The 19,709-nt window shown below is 39.1% G+C and overlaps 1 protein-coding gene and 1 long non-coding RNA gene across 4 annotated transcripts; one reads left to right on the top strand and one right to left on the bottom strand.

Annotated features, from left to right (window-relative positions):
• Positions 1-4,573: 4,573 nt before the first annotated feature.
• On the bottom strand, positions 4,574-9,907 carry LOC135553698 (uncharacterized). The gene is made up of 3 exons (XR_010457620.1): positions 9,821-9,907; positions 9,120-9,398; positions 4,574-4,665 (listed from the first exon to the last, which is right to left on the bottom strand). It is a non-coding gene; the product is annotated as an uncharacterized LOC135553698 (long non-coding RNA).
• A 334-nt stretch (positions 9,908-10,241) lies between these two features.
• Positions 10,242-18,192, top strand: LOC135554097 (uncharacterized). 3 transcript variants are annotated; one of them, XM_064986155.1, is made up of 11 exons: positions 10,242-10,266; positions 10,430-10,470; positions 10,710-10,807; positions 10,906-11,032; positions 11,134-11,300; positions 11,429-11,580; positions 11,686-11,830; positions 11,926-12,019; positions 14,647-14,725; positions 15,075-15,151; positions 15,291-18,192. In XM_064986155.1, exons 3-11 carry the CDS (start codon positions 10,753-10,755, stop codon positions 16,342-16,344), a joined length of 1,950 nt encoding a protein of 649 aa, XP_064842227.1. In that variant the 5' UTR covers positions 10,242-10,266; positions 10,430-10,470; positions 10,710-10,752; the 3' UTR covers positions 16,345-18,192. The 3 variants fall into 3 exon arrangements, with proteins under 3 accessions (XP_064842227.1, XP_064842226.1, XP_064842225.1); XM_064986154.1 differs by having other exon boundaries at positions 10,263-10,294; XM_064986153.1 differs by lacking the exon at positions 10,242-10,266 and having other exon boundaries at positions 10,311-10,470.
• The last annotated feature ends 1,517 nt before the right edge of the window (positions 18,193-19,709 follow it).

Raw genomic sequence — 19,709 nt, 5'->3', positions numbered from 1 at the left:
GTGTTAACAGTACAACCCTCAAGCATGAGGTTGAATTTCTGAAGAAAAAAGTGGTAGGCCTAGTTCCTTATTGCATTGTTTCTTGAAACAAGTACATTGCAGCTTCCATGGAAATACACGCCCACAAACTAGAGCCAGCCTCTGATGTCATAGATGTGTTGCGAATCAGGTTAAACAAAAAAATTGGCTTTGTTTAGGGTTATTTTCTGAGGATGAAGTTCATGTTTTGTAGTGTTTATTGTAGAAAACATAAACACTTTTTTCCCTTCAAAGCTCTTCGCTTAACTGGTGAAGCTTGAATAAAGACTACCTGACTAGTGACACACATAGCGATGGTTTATCATGCAGAAAATGGTGAGGCGTTTGCCAGTTTAACCATCAATAATATTATACGGTTGCAATGAGAGGCATTCAGCATCATTTCTTTCACAGTATTGTGATGGTTTTGTGACAGGATGTTTTTGAACGAAGGCCAACATAGAAGTGTGGAGACACAGGAGGGGATTGTGTAAGGCAATTTTCACAGAGCCACAGGTCTGCTATGCCAACTTGTCATGCTTATATTGAGCAAGCATACAGGAATGCATGGTGCCATTCACAGCTATGTCATACTTCAAATGCTTTGGACAGGCAATGCAAGTGATGGAATTTACTTTTCACAGGCCTCCTTGCTAAATTTAATTTTGTTGAGGACAAAAAGGCAGCTCAAAGGTCGTCTTGAAAATGTGAATTTATTGAGTTATTCTGTCATGGGCACCACTTTCTGTCATGGCCATTTAATAGCTCAAATACCTACAGTTGAAGTCATAAGTTTACATACACCTTAGCCAAATACACTTAAACACAGTTTTTCACAATTCCTGACATTTAATCAGAGTAAAAATTCCATGTCGTAGGTCAGTTAGGATCACCGCTTTATTTTAAGAATGTGAAATGTCAGAATAATAGCAGAGAGAATTATTTATTTTAGCTTTTATTTATTTTATCACATTCCTAGTGGGTCAGACGTTGACATACAATCAATTAGTATTTGGTAGCATTGCCTTTAAATTGTTTAACTTGGGTCAAACGTTCCGGGTAGCCTTCCACAAGCTTCCCACAATAAATTGGGTGAATTCTGGCCCATTTCTCCTGACAGAGCTGGTGTAACTGAGTCAGGTTTGTTGGCCTCCTTGCTCACACACGCTTTTTCAGTTCTGCCCAAAATAATTCTATAGGATTGAGGTCAGGGCCTTGTGATTTCCACTCCAATACCTTGACTTTGTTGCCCTTAACTGGAGGTCGACCGATTAAACGGAATGGTCGATTAATTAGGGCAGATTTCAAGTTTTCATAACAATCGGAAATCTGTATTTTTGGGCGCGGATTTACGATTATTATTATTTTTCTGATACCTTTTATTTAACTAGGCAAGTCAGTTAAGAACACATTCTTATTTTCAATGACTGCCTAGGAACTGTGGCTTAACTGGCTTGTTCAGGAGCAGAACGACAGATTTTCACCGTGTCAGCTCAGGGGATCCAATCTTGCAACCGCACAGTTAACTAGTCCAACGCACAGTTAACTAGTCCAACGCACAGTTAACTAGTCCAACGCTCTAACCATTGCACTCCACGAGTAGCCTGCCTGTTACGCGAATGCAGTAGAAGCCAGGGTAAATTGCTAGCATGAAACTTGTCTTATAAAAAACAATCAATCATAATCACTAGTTATAACTACTAATCCAGTTTAGCAGGCAATATTAACCAGGTGAAATTGTGTCATTTCTCTTGCATTCATTGCACGCAGAGTCAGGGTATATACAACAGTTTGGGCTGCATGTCTCATTGCGAACTAATTTGCCAGAATTTTACGTAATTATGACATACATTGAAGGTTGTGCAATGTAATAAGAATATTTAGACTTAGGGGTGCCACCCGTTAGATAAAATCCCGAACGGTTCCGTATTGTTTTCGAAATTATAGTTTCCGGATTCGATCATATTAATGACCAAAGGCTCGTATTTCTGTGTGTTATTATGTTATAATTAAGTCTGATTTGATAGAGCAGTCTGACTGAGCAGCAGCAGGCCCGTAATCATTCATTCAAACAGCACTTTCATGCGTTTTACCAGCAGCTCTTCGCAAGCACAGCTCTGTTTATGACTTCAAGCCTATCAGCCTAATGGCTGGTGTAACCAATGTGACCATTTATATACCATTTATACCATTTGTATTTCATATACCTTTGACTATTGGATGCTCTTATAGGCACTATAGTATGGCCAGTGTAACAGTATAGCTTCAGTCCCTCTCCTCACCCCTACCTGGGCTCGAACCAGGAACACATCGACAACAGCCACCCTCGAAGCATCGTTACCCATGCAGAGCAAGGGGAACAACTACTCAAAGTCTCAGAGTGAGTGACATTTGAAACGCTATTAGCGCTCACCCCGCTAACTTGCTAGCCATTTCACATCGGTTACACCAGCCTAATCTCGGGAGTTGATAGGCTTGAAGTCATAAACAGCGCAACGCTTGAAGCTTTGCAAAGAGCTGCTGGCAAAACGCACGAAAGTGCTGTTTGAATGAATGCTTACGAGCCTGCTGCTACCTACCACCGCTCAGTCAGACTGCTCTATCAAATATCAAATCATAGACTTAATAATAACACACAGAAATACGAGCCTTTGGTCATTAATATGGTCGAATCCGGAAACTATCATTTCAAAAACAAAACGTTTATTCCTTCAGTGGAATACCTGAACCGTTCCGTATTTTATCTAACGGGTGGCATCCATAAGTCTAAATATTGCTGTTACATTGTACAACCTTCAATGTTATGTCATAATTACTTAAAATTCTGGCAAATTAGTTCGTAACAAGCCAGGCGGCCCAAACTGTTGCATATACCCTGACTCTGCGTGCAATGAAGGCAAGAGAAGTGACACAATTTCACCTGGTTAATATTGCCTGCTAACCTGGATTTCTTTTAGCTAAATGTTCAGGTTTAAAAATATATACTTCTGTGTATTGATTTTAAGAAAGGCATTGATGTTTATGGTTAGGTACAGTCGTCCAACGATTGTGCTTTTTTCACAAATGCGCTTTTGTTAAATCATTCCCCGTTTGGCGAAGTTGGCTGTCTTTGTTAGGAAGAAATGGTCTTCACACAGTTCACAACGAGCCAGGCGGCCCAAACTGCTGCATATGTAAGTGACACAATTAACTTAGTTAAAATAAATTCATGTTAGCAGGCAATATTAACTAAATATGCAGGTTTTAAAATATATACTTGTGTATTGATTTTAAAGAAAGGCATTGATGTTTATGGTTAGGTACACATTGGAGCAACGACAGTCCTTTTTCGCGAATGCGCACCGCATCAATTATATGCAACGCAGGACACGCTAGTTAAACTAGTGATATCATCAACCATGTGTAGTTAACTAGTGATTATGATTGATTGTTTTTTTATAAGATAAGTTTAATGCTGATATACTGATTTCCGATAGTTAGGAAAACTTGAAATCGGCCCTAATTAAATCGGCCATTCCGATTAATCGGTTGACCTCTACTCCAAAAAGTACGATCTTTGTCTCCGCGTGCAGTTGCAAACCGTAATCTGGCTTTTTGATAGCGGTTTTGGAGCAGTGGCTTCTTCCTTGCTGAGCCGCCTTTCAGGTTATGTCGATATAGGATATAGATACTTTTGTACCAGTTTCCTCCAGCATCTTCACAAGGTCCTTTGCTGTTGTTCTGGGTTTGATTTGCACTTTACGCACCAAAGTACGTTCATCTCTAGGAAACAGAACACATCTCATTGCGGAGTGGTATGACGGCTGTGTGGTCCAATGGTGTTTATATTTGCGTGCTATTGTTTGTACAGATGAATATGGTACCTTCAGGCATTTGGAAATTGCTCCCAAGGATGAACCAGACTTGTGGCCTTGGCTGATTTCCCCATGATGTCAAGCAAAGAGGCACTGAGTTTGAAGGTAGACCCTTGAAATACATCCACAGGTACACCTCCAATTGACTCAAATTATGTCAATTAGTCAATCAGAAGATTTTAAAGCCATGACATCATTTTCTGGAATTTTCCAAGCTGTTTAAAGGCACAGTCAACTTAGTGGATGTAAACTTATTTGACCCACTGGAATTGGGATACAGTGAATTGGAAGTGAAATAATCTGTCCGTAAACAATTGTTGGAAAAAATACTTGTGTCATGCACAAAGTAGATGTCCTAACAGACTTGTCAAAACTATAGTTTGTTCATTAACAAGACATTTTTGGAGTGGTTGAAAAATGAGTTTAATTGACTCCAACCTAAGTGTATGTAAACTTCCGACTTCAACTGTATATATTTCTCTGTGTTGCAGGTATGTTAAGCTTCGGTCCAGTTAGTTTTAGAAATACCAGGAGAGCACCTGTAGATTCGAATAGGTAATGTACATTTCAGGACTTATACCCAACATTCTTCTTTATGTTTGTATGCAAAGGATTAAGTTGCACAATTGACTAGAAAATAGCACAAAGGAAGAACACTTTAGGATTCTGATTATAATGCAATCAATATTCAATTACCTGTGAAGTACTGTGGGACCTCTGGTGCCCTCACTGGTCCCGCGCTTCTCTAAGGCTCCTCATCCACCTCTTTGATTTATGGGCCCTGCTCTTGAACCTTGCTTGGAAAACAAATGAACTGTAGTGATGTCACATCATCCTGCCAGTGAGCAACATTAAAATGTCCTTTTTAGAGGGAGAAAAAATATATATATATATATATATATATATATATATATATATATATATATATATATATATATATATATATATATATATATATATATATACACATCACTTTTATGGAGTACTAACAATTAAATCACATTTATCCAGTTCTTTTTAGCTTTCTATCTAAATTGTTGCAAGTGTAATAAAACGTTTGACATAGATGCATTTTAAGGTGAGCATTTGTAATGAAAATATTTTAGGCTGAAAGTCTGCATCACCTTTAGCAATATGTACCCAGTGGTGTAAAGTACTTAAGTAAAAATACTTTAAAGTAGTTTGAGGTATCTGTAGTTTACTTTACTATTTATATTTTTGTCAACTTTTACTCCACTACATTCTTAAAGAAAATAATGTACCCTATATACTCCATACATTTTCCCTGACATGGTGTAATTCACGCACTTAGAGAAAATCCCTGGTCATCCCCCCTGGTCATCCCTGGTCATCTGATCTGGCGGACTCAATAAACACAAATGCTTTGTTTGTAAATTATGTCAGTGTTGGAGTGTGCCCATGGCTATCCGTAAAATTTAAAAAGCAAGGAAATTGTGCCGTGTGATTTGCTTAATATAAGGAATTTGAAATGGTTTATACTTTTACTTTTGATACCTAAATATATTTTAGAAATTACATTTACTTTTGATACTTAAGTATATTTAAAACCAAAAACCTTTTTTACTTTTACTCGAGTAGGATTTTACTTTCACTTGAGTAAAAGTAAAGATTCCTTCATATAAAATTACTCAAGTATGACATTTAGGTACTTTTCCCACCACTGTATGTACCACACCTTTACTATGACGTACAGGACCAGAAAGGACTTGCAATAGAAAACAGCACACGCAACCGATTGCCATGGTAGGAAAAAACGAGAAGTGCATTATCATGAGGATGTATATGTCTCTGCTTGGACTGAGTTACCATATCTGTTTCCTGCATCTAAGAAAAGGAGAACCGTAACAGTATAGGTGCTACCTGACAGTCTTTAGAAAGGAATAGTTGAAATAGTAGTTGAATTAGAGTACTTTTATTGTATGATCAACATTACTGTTTCCTTCATTCTAATCTAAACTGGGGCCTACAGTGGTATTTTAGCACCATCTCCTGAGCATAATGTGTATTGAATGTCGTTGTCTCACACAATAACCTCTGATATTGAATGTGCAATCGAGAACTTCAATTCCCAGTAAAAAATCTAGTGTTGCACTTGCCCAGTGATGTCTACCAACACTTTGGAAGACACAAACTGAAGAAGAGGTACATTGTAAGTGCACTAGTTGGCTTAAATTAAAATAAATAAATATTAGGTATAAGTAACCTATTTGCAATAGGAGTTATTGTCCTCTGTGGCAACGTGAAGGTACAAACACAATCAGATTATTTTTAAATTTACAATAGACATTCGCTTTATTTATAACAGATACAAACCACCAAATCATTAACAGGCACTTAAGTATGCATGACAGACAACATATGGAATTGTAGAGCCAGTGACACATCAACTCATTGATTGGGTTAAGACGAACCGTTACTCCAAAACTAGTGGACTCATTGTCTACGCTTCCTTCTAAACCCCGCCCTTCACGGAAAAAAATTATGCCAAAACTCGAATTGAAAAGACTGGCAGTGAAAGCAAAGAAACAGACATCGAAAGCAAAGATACGAGTAACGTAACCACAAGGTAGTAAATGCAGGCAAGAGCGTAGGCAAAATGTATTCAATAGGATTGGTTTCTGGGAAAGTTTAACCGGAAACTATTTTTGCATTCGTATTCAAATATGTTTTTTAATAATTTGTCATAGAGTTGTGCTCTCGCTTTAAAGCATTCTCTACTTTATTTTTCATGTTCATGATTTATTTCCTTTTGAATTCAATACATATGGCGTGACATTGACCCCGTAGTTGTGTGATGTTTTCATCTGATTGTCAAACAAATCACTTCAAAAAGTACACTACCCGCACAGTTCGATCCACCATAATTCCATAATAATTAATTTAGCTGACACATTGAAATACTGTCTGCTTGCATAACAGTGTCAAAGATATCACATTACACATGCATTGCTATTTTCTCAAGAGATGCTTCAAGAAATAAATAATTTGTCCACTCCTGTTCCCGAGACAAAATGAACATTTGTTGTACCATTAAGAAATGCATAATTCTGCCCGAGTTATATTATATTAAGCTATAGTACATGTTAGAGGTTAAAGGCCTACAATCAGTGTCCATATCAGTTACTATTCCATTTAATCCTTAAGAATTTAAAGTAGGAATATTCATGGTTACAGGGATACTCTTAAGCGGGATATCAAAGGTGCATGTAAAGAGCTTATCCAGAATAATACTGGGATATGAGCTACTATCCGGAATACTGATAAACGTGGTTATATAGGGGTTGTTAGTAGGCATGCGTGATATATCAGTGAACATATAGGAATCGGCCGATATTAGCTAAAAATGGCAACTTCGGTATCGGCCCGATGTCTAGCTCAACGCGGATGTAAAAAAAACGATGTCAAAGCTGACGTGCATACCTATATAAACGTAGGTACATGACGTAATGACGCCATGTAAAATTTTGCGCTACACGTGCAACACAGCATTCCTAACCTAGCCCACAATGCCTCCTGTGTGGATCGAGCAGTCAACAAGTCGAGCAGTCATTTGAAAGAGTAAGAAAATTCCCGCAAGACAACTCAAAGGCGAAATCCATTCTCTGACGTGGGTGATGTTGGCTTTCGCCAACTGGTCGAGCACCAGTACACACTACCAAGTGCACTATTTTTCAGATTTTGCCGTACCGGTGTTACACAGTAATGGCGTCACTGCTATTAGCTTCACAACATACATACTATGGAACGCCGTTTGGGTCTTTACGTGTCAAAAAAGGCACAGTAGCACTGTCAAAGCTGTGCAAACACACCAGCCTCATCTCGGGAGTTGATAGGCTTGAAGTCATAAACAGTGCAGTGCTTGACGCACAACAAAGAGCTGCTGGCAAAACGCACGAAAGTGCTGTTTGAATTAATGTTTACGCGCCCGCTTCTGCCTACCACCGCTCAGTCAGATACTTGTATACTCAGTCAGATTATATGCAACGCAGGACACGCTAGATAATATCTAGTAATATCATCAACCATGTGTAGTTAACTAGTGATTATGATTGATTGTTTTTTATAAGATAAGTTTAATGCTAGCTAGCAACTTACCTTGGCTTACTGCATTCGCGTAAAACAGGCAGTGTCCTCGTGGAGTGCAACGAGAGGCAGGTGGTTAGCGTTGGACTAGTTAACTGTAAGGTTTGCAAGATTGGATCCCCCGAGCTGACAAGATGAAAATCTGCCGTTCCGCCCCTGAACATGCAGTTAACCCACCGTTCCTAGGCCGTTATTGAAAATAAGAATGTGTTCTTAACTGACTTGCCTGGTTAAATAAAAGGTATAAAAAATAATAATAATAATAAATAAAACAATTGGGAAATCGGCACCCAAAAATACTGATTTCTGATTGTTATGAAAACTTGAAATCGGCCCTAATTAATCGGCCATTCCGATTAATCGGTCGACCTCTAATCTATACCTTATGTAATGCCTTATTGGAACGGATTTATTGATAATATCTGTTGGGAAAAAGTTTGGATGTTGCCACACACATACCTACTTGTTTAAAAAAATTAAGGAAGTTTCCTTTATAATATTTATGAATATTATCCTGCCAACCACTATATGAAGAAGTTTAAAGAAAACATCAACTCAAATTTTTCCTTTTGTAATGACCACCCAAAAACAGTGTTGCATCTTTTTTGGCATTGTATTCATGTAAGAAAACTGCGGCAAGACATCAGTAGATTTATAATTGAACACGTTTATGAAGATCTTACACTATTGTGGAGAGATGTACTGCTTGGATTCTTAACCTACGATAGAAATAAGCGTAACACTTTTATGTAATTAATTTCATTATTATTTTGGCCAAATTTCATATTCACAAATGTAAATTTACAAACGAAACACCACATTGTCTTACCTTACAAAAATAAATTTTAAATAAAATCTGCTAGAATAATAAGTGTATGTATGTCCCTTACACAGAACCCAAACCCTTGTCGACATTGTGCATACATTTATTTTGTCCCCCTACACCAAATGCGATCACGACACGCAGGTTAAAATATCAAAACAAGCTCTAAACCAATGACATTAATTTGAGGACAGGTCAAAAAGCAAAAAGCATTTATAGCAATTTAGCTAGTTAGCTTGCTAGTTAATTTGTCCTATTTAGCTAGCTTGCTGTTGCTAGCTAATTTGTCCTGGGACATAAACATTAGGTTGTTATTTTACCTGAAATGCACAAGGTCCTCTACCCCGACAATTAATCCACACATAAAATGGTCAACCGAATCGTTTCTAGTCATCTCTCCTCCTTCCAGGCTTTTTCATCTTTGAACTTATATGGTGAAGGGCATTTAAACTTTCACAGTATTACCACGACAACCTGCAACACAGTTCATCTTTCAATCACCCACGTGGGTATAACCAATGCAGAGATGGCACGTGGGTATCTGCTTCTATAAACCAATGAGGAGATGGGAGAGGCAGGACTTGCAGCTTGATCTGAGTCTGAAATAGAAAGGAGTTCTATTTTTAGCATTGCAGACCTACACGAGCAGTGTCGGTGCAATAATTGAATAACATAGATTCCTAATTTTATTTTACAACGCGAGCGGTGTAGTCAGGGTATTATGGTCCTTGTGTAGTGTGATATTGTACTTTGTATATTAGTTATATATACTTATGTTCCCACATGTACTTCCTATATTGATTTGTTGTTAAATAAATTTTTAAAAATTGCAAACAGAAAAAATATATAAAATATGCTTCTGTGTAAGGCAACGCAACCAATAAACAATTTAAACCATTAAACTAACCTTAGCCAACCAGCAGTGACAACAGCAAATGTTCCGGACAAAATAGACCAGCGTATAGCAAAAACAAATATATATATTTTTTTTTTTACTTCAAACAACAGCAACCTCACTCACCCGGCAAATCATTCGTTGCTATGTTTTGTTCATACTGGTTCCTTCTCCTTCTGTCAAAAGTTAGCTAGCGAGCTTTGTTTACGCGGGTTGAACATGAGACTTGAAAGGGCCTACCTCTTCCCTAGCAGTTACGTTAACGGTGTTTCTGGAAAACCACCTTGAAGCCAAGGTGCTACCGCCCCCAAGCGGACTGGTAAACCAAACTTAGTACATTAGCTCTGGTTTAGATTGGAAACTCAGTGGTTCAGTGTTCCATGTCTTTATCTGCAACCGGACTTCCCGGCAATAGATCAAGTTGCAAAAATATTGCAATATTATTAAGATGTCATTGTTGGAATTCGAAGGTTGTAATCAACCATAAAACAAAAACAAAGCGTACGTGCGTGCGTGCGTGCGTGCGATATGGTCATAGGAGGGGGGACGACCAAAAGACCTTCCCATGAAAGGTGTGTCCTGTTGGAACTGTAATTTCCAGTAAGCAATTCGTAGTTGTCAAACCCGCAGCTATTTCTATTTGTGTAAAGTGACAAATGATTGTTATCACTGTATATCGTATGAAGACTATATACTGTATTATTGATTCATTGTTTTTTGTTTGTTCTTTTAAAGGAATGAGTACGTCCTCAAAACTATAATATATCATTGTGTGGGTGAGTGACTTTCTATTTTCTATATCTCTGTGTAATCAAGGGAATCCAGTGGGAAAGTTAGGTCTATTAACACAAGCAACAACTTTTGACCCACAAAAACCGTATTACTATAAAAAATAACGTATTAAGGTAAAAAAAAAACGTATTACTGTATTAATAATCACTGTTTCACATGTAGCCTATTTTAATGTGCAGGAATTTAAACACTAACAGGAAACATTTTCTCTTTCTGATTTCAGATTGAATCATACTGTGTGGTTTACTTTCAAGTATTCAGCAACAATGTTTCTATTGCTTATTATAGTCACAACCCTTGGCACTTTGATAGCTGATGATGGTAAGCAGTCTTTTTAACATGTAAGTAGATTTAACCACGGTATTTTTGCCTGATCATGATTAATATTTGACACGCTTTTTGTTGTTAATTACTTGTAGCAATGAGTGATGGAAATCTTCAATGCTTCAACGACTATGACAAAACTATGGTTTGTCATTTTACAACTGACAAGTCTAAGTGTGCTGAATACAGCATGACATTGAAAAAATTGGACGCACAAAATGGGTAAGTTTATTATTGTTTAAGTTTTTCTGTTGTCGATGTTAATCTCACCAAGAAGTCATATTTCATTTAAAAACTGCATAATTATTCAACTTATTTCCCAGAGGCAAGAATGATTGTACTTTCAAGGAAAAGGAGAGGTCCAATGATGTTTCCAAATGTGGATGCTCTATTGATCCAATGCACCTTATTATTGGGGAGGAGTTTAATGCAACACTTTGGAATTCTGGGAAGCGCTTAAATTCCGAAGTCCTCATTATCAAATCCACCAGTGAGTTGCATCTACATATGCAAATTGCTATTTGAAAATGAATTACTGTTATAATGAATATTGCATGAAATTAAACCATGCTTTAATTGATTGATATGTCAAACCATCCCTATCGTTGCCCTGTACAGTAAAACCCAAAACCCCCACCATCCAAGATGTGAAACCAACTGAAAATGGGAATTTCCTGATCAAATGGAAGACAAACTACACTAATAATAAAGAGTTTTCTAAGAACTTGATTGCCGAATTGAGGTACAGAAAGAAAGGAGAAACAGATGAGGTAAAGGAGGGGGATATAATAAATCCCTCATATTACATCATTCCCCTGTTTGCTATCACATCACCAAGACAACTTTCCCTCTGACCCTTTCCTTTGTTCCAACAGGTGTCCAAAAATGAATCAACAACTTCCTATGAATTACTTGGCAGAGACTTGGAGCCAAACACCATTTATGCTCTGAAGGTCAGAACCTATACTGACCTGGGCGGCCGTTTCAGTGACTGGAGTGAAGAGTTGGAATTCACTAACCGTAAGTGATTAAATGAGATTTATCATCCATGGGTTTTCAAACCTTAATTCCACTTTCACCTTGTAGCTCATTGTATATTATTCTCTGCTCCACAGCTGCATCATCTCGGAAAGTGCTCCAGATTGTCATTGTTTTCAGCTGCATTGCTGTTATCATCATCACAAGTGCTTTGTTTTGGTGCAGTGTTAGGTAAGTTGTCCTGACATGTCTGTAGGTGACAGTATGTCTGTTTCCACAAACATATTTTATTTATTTATTTTTATCTCACCTTTATTTAACCAGGTAGGAAAGTTGAGAACAAGTTCTCATTTACAATTGCGACCTGGCCAAGATAAAGCAAAGCAGTTCGACACATACAACAACACAGAGTTACACATTAAGTAAAACAAACATACAATCAATAATACAGTAGAAAAATACATCTATATACAATGTGAGCTAATGAGGTGGGATAAGGGAGGTAAAGACAAAAAAAAGGCCATGGTGGCAAAGTAAATACAATATAGCAAGTAAAACACTGGAATGGTAGATTTGCGGTGGAAGTATGTACAAAGTAGAAATAGAAATAATGGGGTGCAAAGGAGCAAAATAAATAAATACAGTAGGAGAAGAGGTAGTTGTTTGGGCTAAATTATAGATGGGCTATGTACAGGTGCAAAAATATGTGAGCTGCTCTGACAGCTGGTGCTTAAAGCTAGTGAGGGAGATAAGTGTTTCCAGTTTCAGAGATTTCTGTAGTTCGTTCCAGTCATTGGCAGCAGAGAACTGGAAGGAGAGGCGGCCAAAGGAGGAATTGGTTTTGGGGATGACCAGAGAGATATACCTCCTAGAGTGTGTGCTACAGGTGGGTGCTGCTATGATGATCAGCGAGCTGAGATAAGGGGGGACGTTACCTAGCAGGGTCTTGTAGATGACCTGGAGCCAGTGGGTTTGGCGACGAGTATGAAGCGAGGGCCAGCCAACGAGAGCGTACAGGTCGCAGTGGTGGGTAGTATATGGGGCTTTGGTGACAAAACAGATGGCACTGTGATAGACTGCATCCAACTTATTGAGTAGGGTATTGGAGGCTATTTTTAAATGACATTGCCTAAGGTCGAGGATTGGTAGGATGGTCAGATTTACGAGGGTATGATTGGCAGCATGAGTGAAGGATGCTTTGTTGCGAAATAGGAAGCCAATTCTAGATTTAACTTTGGATTGGAGATGTTTGATGTGAGTCTGGAAGGAGAGTTTACAGTCTAACCAGACACCTAGGTATTTGTAGTTGTCCACATATTCTAAGTCTGAACCGTCCAGAGTAGTGATGCTGGACTGGCAGGCAGGTGCAGGTAGGGATCGTTGAAAAGCATGCATTTGGTTTTACTTGCGTTTAAGAGCAGTTGGAGGCCACGGAAGGAGAGTTGTATGGCATTGAAGCTCGTCTGGAGGTTTGTTAACACAGTGTCCAAAGAAGGGCCAGAAGTATACAGAATGGTGTCGTCTGCGTAGAGGTGGATCAGAGACTCACCAGCAGCAAGAGCGACATCATTGATGTATACAGAGAAGAGAGTCAGCCCAAGAATTGAACCCTGTGGCACCCCCATAGAGACTACCAGAGGTCCGGACAACAGGCCCTCCGATTTGACACACCGAACTCTATCAGAGAAGTAGTTGGTGAACCAGGCGAGGCAATCATTTGAGAAACCAAGGCTATTGAGTCTGCCGATGAGGATGTGGTGATTGACAGAGTCGAAAGCCTTGGCCAGGTCAATGAATATGGCTGCACAGTATTGGTGGTTAAGATATTGTTTAGGACCTTGAGCGTGGCTGAGGTGCACCCATGACCAGTTCTGAAACCAGATTGCATAGCGGAGAAGGTTGCTGTGGGATTCGAAATGGTCGGTAATCTGTTTGTTGGCGTGGCTTTCGAAGACCTTAGAAAGGCAGGGTAGGATAAATATAGGTCTGTAGCAGTTTGGGTCAAGAGTGTCCCCCCCTTTGAAGAAGGGGATGATCGCAGCTGCTTTCCAATCTTTGGGAATCTCAGACGACACGAAAGAGAGGTTGAACAAGCTAGTGATATTGCAACAATTTCGGCAGATAGTTTTAGTAAGAAGGGAGAAGGAGAAATGGGGAAGGCTTGGGCGAGTTGCTGTGGGGGGTGCAGTGCTGTTGACCGGGGTAGGGTTAGCCAGGTGGAAAGCATGGCCAGCCGTAGAAAAATGCTTCTTGAAATTCTCAATCATAGTGGATTTATCGGTGGTGACAAAGTTTCCTATCCTCAGTGCAGTGGGCAGCTGGGAGGAGGTGTTCTTATTCTCCATGGACTTTATAGTGTCCCAGAACTTTTTTGAGTTTGTGTTGCATGAAGCAAATTTCTGCTTGAAAAAGCTAGCCTTGGCTTTTCTAACTGCCTGTGTATATTGGTTTCTAACTTCCCTGAAAAGTTGCATATCACGGGGGCTTTTCGATGCAAATGCAGAACGCCATAGGATGTTTTTGTGTTGGTTAAGGGCAGTCAGTCTGGAGAGAACCAAGGGCTATATCTGTTCCTGGTTCTAAATTTCTTGAATGGGGCATGCTTATTTAAGATGGTGAGGAAGGCATTTAAAAAAAAAAAACAGGCATCCTCTACTGACGGGATGAGGTCAATATCCTTCCAGGATACCCGGGCCAGGTCGATTAGAAAGGCCTGCTCACTGAAGTGTTTCAGGGAGCGTTTGACAGCGATGCGTGGAGGTCGTTTGACCGCTGCCCATTATTATTATGATATGTTATCATACAGCTTCATATTGGCCCTATAGGCTTTCAAATCCTCCTATTTTCCCCCTCTGCAGACTCAAAACCAAGTGGTGGGATAATATTCCTAAATGTTCAAACCCAGACCTTTTGTATATGGTTCCAGCAGTACCTAAGGTGAGGCTCTATCTCTACTTATAAACTGGGTGGTTTGAGCCCAGACCATATACCATGGGTAAGACATTTTTTTTTACTATTCTAATTACATTTGTAAACAGTTTAGAATAGAAATAAGGCACCTCAGCGGTTTGTGCTGTATGGCCAATATACCACAGCTCAGGGCTGTGTCCAAGCACTCCGCGTTGCGTCGTGCCTAAGAAGAGCCCTTTACCATGGTATATTGACCATTTACCACACCTCCTCAGGCCTTACTGCTGCAATATTTAATGTAAACCTTCATTACTTTCCTACTGTAATTGCTTCCATTTGTGTATTTGCATTGAGTGATGTTTGTTCTCCACCACAGGTATTGTCTCCTCCCAAAATACTTTTATCCTCCATCTATGTTGATTCTTCAAAAATGGACACAGAAGAAAAAACATGGTGAGCATATTGGTGCAATATAAACATAGAAAAATTAAAAGGTGTTTTCGTGTTGTCCTATTCGCGTCAGCATTCAAGTCCTTGCAATGAAAATACTCTTTAATTCACTGTAACTTTCCCACTGGTCTTTTCCCTACAGGACAAACCCCTCGACAGTAGATGGGAGCAGTGGAAGAGGCCGTGGCTCAGAGCTTGACTCATCGTCTTCCCTGGGTCATGCCCACACATGTCCCACGAGCCCGGAGCCTAGTAATGTGCAGATCATTAGCCATCTTCAAGAGGCCCTGAGCAAAGTCTTTCCCAGCCTTGTTCCTTTGGATGGGAATCCTCAGTCATTGCTCTTAGCCCCTCCTATGACAGATGATGGTACACAAATGAACTGCCCTGAGTCAAATCGAGACATTGGTGTGTGTTCACCTGACTACAATCCTCGTCATTTCATGAGTGAGTCTGGAGGCTCTTGTTACAACAATATTACCTACTCCCCCTCAGTACCCCTCAACTCCCTTCAAGAGTTAACAAGCAAGACGTCCTCATTTCCTACGCGGCCTCTGCTCTTTTGTAACTCCTCCTACTATTCTGGTGAGGCTGAAGTGTTGAGAAATGGCCATCCACAGCTGTTTCTTGGTACTGGTCAACAAGACCTTAACTTGTCCACTAACTGTGAACCCCTCTTGCAAACCGACAATTCATTTCACCCGTGTGATGGCGCCAGTGATGATTCAGAGACTACCAGGTCATCAGAGGACACCAGTCTGATCTACGGTTCTAACGTGTCCGATGTTATCAGTGTCGTTGCTGGATATCAGAGCTTCAGTGAGGCGGTTGGTAAGGACAGTGAGAGAGGAACTGATGCCTTCATAGATGTGCCACTGCCACTTAAGGGTTTCCAGGATGTGGACAGAGAGCCTCTGATTTACGATGTGGATCCATGTTACCACAGCCTGCCTGATGCTGGATGCAGCCTCCCCCCGAGTGATGGCAATTATCAGGCTTTACAGAGCCTGGGACAAAATTGCCCAGATCAGTGGGTTTCAGACAAACTGCTGAACAAGTGTCTGGAGACTGAGATCCCTCAAAGCTCCATGGGGAACATGCCTCTAAATGTCATACCCAACTCACAGGGAGGACAATGTCAGATACCTGAAAGTCCTTTTCTTACTGTTTCTGTTCAGACCAAGCCATGCAAATAGACAATGACAGCTCTTATCATTGTGTGTGATTATACGGTAGACACTTTTGCACTTCACAATTTCTTTTATTTTGGGGACTTGAGCTCATATATATATATGTTTTTCTATATTATACAAACAGTTTGAATACCATTCTGCCATGAAAATGCTGTAGTCTCAAGTTCAGAAATGTTCCATTGCATCTGATGCTTGATAGACAAAATAGTGTTAACAGTACAACCCTCAAGCATGAGGTTGAATTTCTGAAGAAAAAAGTGGCCTAGTTCCTTATTGCATTGTTTCTTGAAACAAGTACATTGCGGCTTCCATGGAAATACACGCCCACAAACTAGAGCCAGCCTCTGATGTCATAGATGTGTTGCGAATAAGGTTAAACAAAAAAATTGGCTTTGTTTAGGGTTATATTCTGAGGATGAAGTTCATGTTTTGTATTGTTTATTGTAGAAAACATAAACACTTTTTTCCCTTCAAAGCTCTTTGCTTAACTGGCGAAGCTTGAATAAAGACTACCTGACTAGTGATGCACATAGCGATGGTTTATCATGCAGAAAATAGTGAGGCGTTTGCCAGTTTAACCATCAATAATATTATACGGTTAGAATGACTGAGGCATTCAGCATCATTTCTTTCACTGTATTGTGGCGGTTTTGTGACAGGATGTTTTTGAACAAAGGCCAAGATAGAAGTGTGGAGACATCGGAGGGGATTGTGTAAGGCCATTTCCACAGAGCCACAGGTCTGCTATGCCAACTTGTCATATATTGAGCAAGCATACAGGAATGCATGGTGGCATTCACAGCTATGTCATTCTTCGAATGCTTTGGACAGGCAATGCAAGTGATGGAAATTACTTTTCACAGGCTTCATTGCTAAATTGAATTTTGTTGAGGATAAAAAGGCAGCTCAAAGGTTTTCTTGAAAATGTGTCATGGGCACCACTTTCTGTCAATAGCTCAAATACCTATGTACTTCTCTGTGTTGCAGGTCTGTTAAGCTTCGGTCCAGTTAGTTTTAGAAATACCAGGTGAGCACCTGTAGATTCGAATAGGTAATGTACATTTCAGGACTTATACCCAACATTCTTCTTTATGTTTGTATGCAAAGGATCAAGTTGCACAATTGACTAGAAAATAGCACAAAGGAAGAACACTTTAGGATTCTGATTATAATGCAATCAATATTCAATTACCTGTGAAGTACTGTGGGACCTCTGGTGCCCTCACTGGTCCCGCGCTTCTCTAAGGCTCCTCATCCACCTCTTTGATTTATGGGCCCTGCTCTTGAACCTTGCTTGGAAAACAAATGAACTGTAGTGATGTCACATCTTCCTGCCAGTGAGCAACATTAAAATGTCCTTTTTAGAGGGAGAAAATATACATCACTTTTATAGAGTACTAACAATTAAATCACTTTTATCTGGTTCTTTTTAGCTTTCTAGCTAAATTGTTGCAAGTGTAATAAAATGTTTGGCAAAGAAGCATTTTAAGGTGAGCATTTGTAATGGAAATATTTTAGGCTGAAAGTCTGCATCACCTTTAGCAATATGTACCCAGTGGTGTAAAGTACTTAAGTAAAAATACTTTAAAGTAGTTTGAGGTATCTGTAGTTTACTTTACTATTTATATTTTTGTCAACTTTTACTTTTACTCCATCACAATCCTAAAGAAAATCATGTACTTTCTACTCCATACATTTTCCCTGACACCCAAAAGTACTCAATACATTTTGAATGCTTAGCAGGACAGGAAAATGGTCTAATTCACACACATAAAGAGAAAATCCCTGGTCATCCCTGCTGCATCTGATCTGGTGGACTCAATAAACACAAATGCTTTGTTTTGTAAATTATATCTGTGTTGGAGTGTGCCCCTGGTTAACTGTAAATTTCAAAAGCAAGAAAGTCGTGCCGTCTGGTTTCCTTCATATAAGGAATTTGAAATGGTTTATACTTTTACTTTTGATACCTAAATATATTTTAGCAATTACATTTACTTTGATACATTTACTTCTGGTGACTTTCACTTGAGTTATTTTATATGAAGGAATCTTTACTTTTACTCAAGTATAACAATTAGGTAACTTTTACTCCACTACATTCTTAAAGAAAATAATGTACCCTATATACTCCATACATTTTCCCTGACATGGTGTAATTCACGCACTTAGAGAAAATCCCTGGTCATCCCCCCTGGTCATCCCTGGTCATCTGATCTGGCGGACTCAATAAACACAAATGCTTTGTTTGTAAATTATGTCAGTGTTGGAGTGTGCCCATGGCTATCCGTAAATTTAAAAAGCAAGAAAATTGTGCCGTCTGATTTGCTTAATATAAGGAATTTGAAATGGTTTATACTTTTACTTTTGATACCTAAATATATTTTAGAAATTACATTTACTTTTGATACTTAAGTATATTTAAAACCAAAAACCTTTTTTACTTTTACTCGAGTAGGATTTTACTTTCACTTGAGTAAAAGTAAAGATTCCTTCATATAAAATGACTCAAGTATGACATTTAGGTACTTTTCCCACCACTGTATGTACCACACCTTTACTATGACGTACAGGACCAGAAAGGACTTGCAATAGAAAACAGCACACGCAACCGATTGCCATGGTAGGAAAAAACGAGAAGTGCATTATCATGAGGATGTATATGTCTCTGCTTGGACTGAGTTACCATATCCGTTTCCTGCATCTAAGAAAAGGAGAACCGTAACAGTATAGGTGCTACCTGACAGTCTTTAGAAAGGAATAGTTGAAATAGTAGTTGAATTAGAGTACTTTTTATTGTATGATCAACATTACAGTTTCCTTCATTCTAATCTAAACTGGGGCCTACAGTGGTATTTTAGCATCTTCTGAGCATAATGTGTATTGCATGTCGTTGTCCCACACAATAACCTCTGATATTGAATGTGCAATCTAGAACTTCAATTCCCAGTAAAAAAAAATCAAGTGTTGCACTTGCCCAGTGACAAATACCAACACTTTGGAAGACACAAACTGAAGAAGAGGTACAAGTAAGCGCACTAGTTGGTTTAAATTGAAAAAATCTGATTGTGTTTGTACCTTCTCGTTACCACAGAGGGCAGGAACTCATTGCAAATAGGTTACTTATACCTAATATACACTGCTTAAAAAAAAATAAAGGGAACACTTAAACAACACAATGTAACTCCAAGTCAATCACACTTCTGTGAAATCAAACTGTCCACTTCGGAAGCAACACTGATTAACAATAAATTTCACATGCTGTTGTGCAAATGGAATAGACAACAGGTGGAAATTATAGGCAATTAGCAAGACACCCCCAATAAAGGAGTGGTTCTGCAGGTGGTGAGCACAGACCACTTCTCAGTTCC

The sequence above is a fragment of the Oncorhynchus masou genome, chromosome 14 (genome assembly GCF_036934945.1).
Source record: "Oncorhynchus masou masou isolate Uvic2021 chromosome 14, UVic_Omas_1.1, whole genome shotgun sequence".
NCBI lineage: Eukaryota > Metazoa > Chordata > Actinopteri > Salmoniformes > Salmonidae > Oncorhynchus > Oncorhynchus masou.
Note: the sequence above shows the minus strand (reverse complement) of the source record. Positions and strands in the feature narration are given on the sequence as shown.

Coding starts and splice junctions, on each gene's coding strand:
- LOC135554097 (XM_064986155.1), top strand. CDS start 10,753: ATGTTTCTATTGCTTATTATAGTCACAACCCTTGGCACTTTGATAGCT. Junction 11,581..11,685: donor AGAAAGGAGAAACAGATGAG/GTAAAGGAGGGG, acceptor TTGTTCCAACAG/GTGTCCAAAAATGAATCAAC. Junction 12,020..14,646: donor TTGTTTTGGTGCAGTGTTAG/GTAAGTTGTCCT, acceptor CCCCCTCTGCAG/ACTCAAAACCAAGTGGTGGG.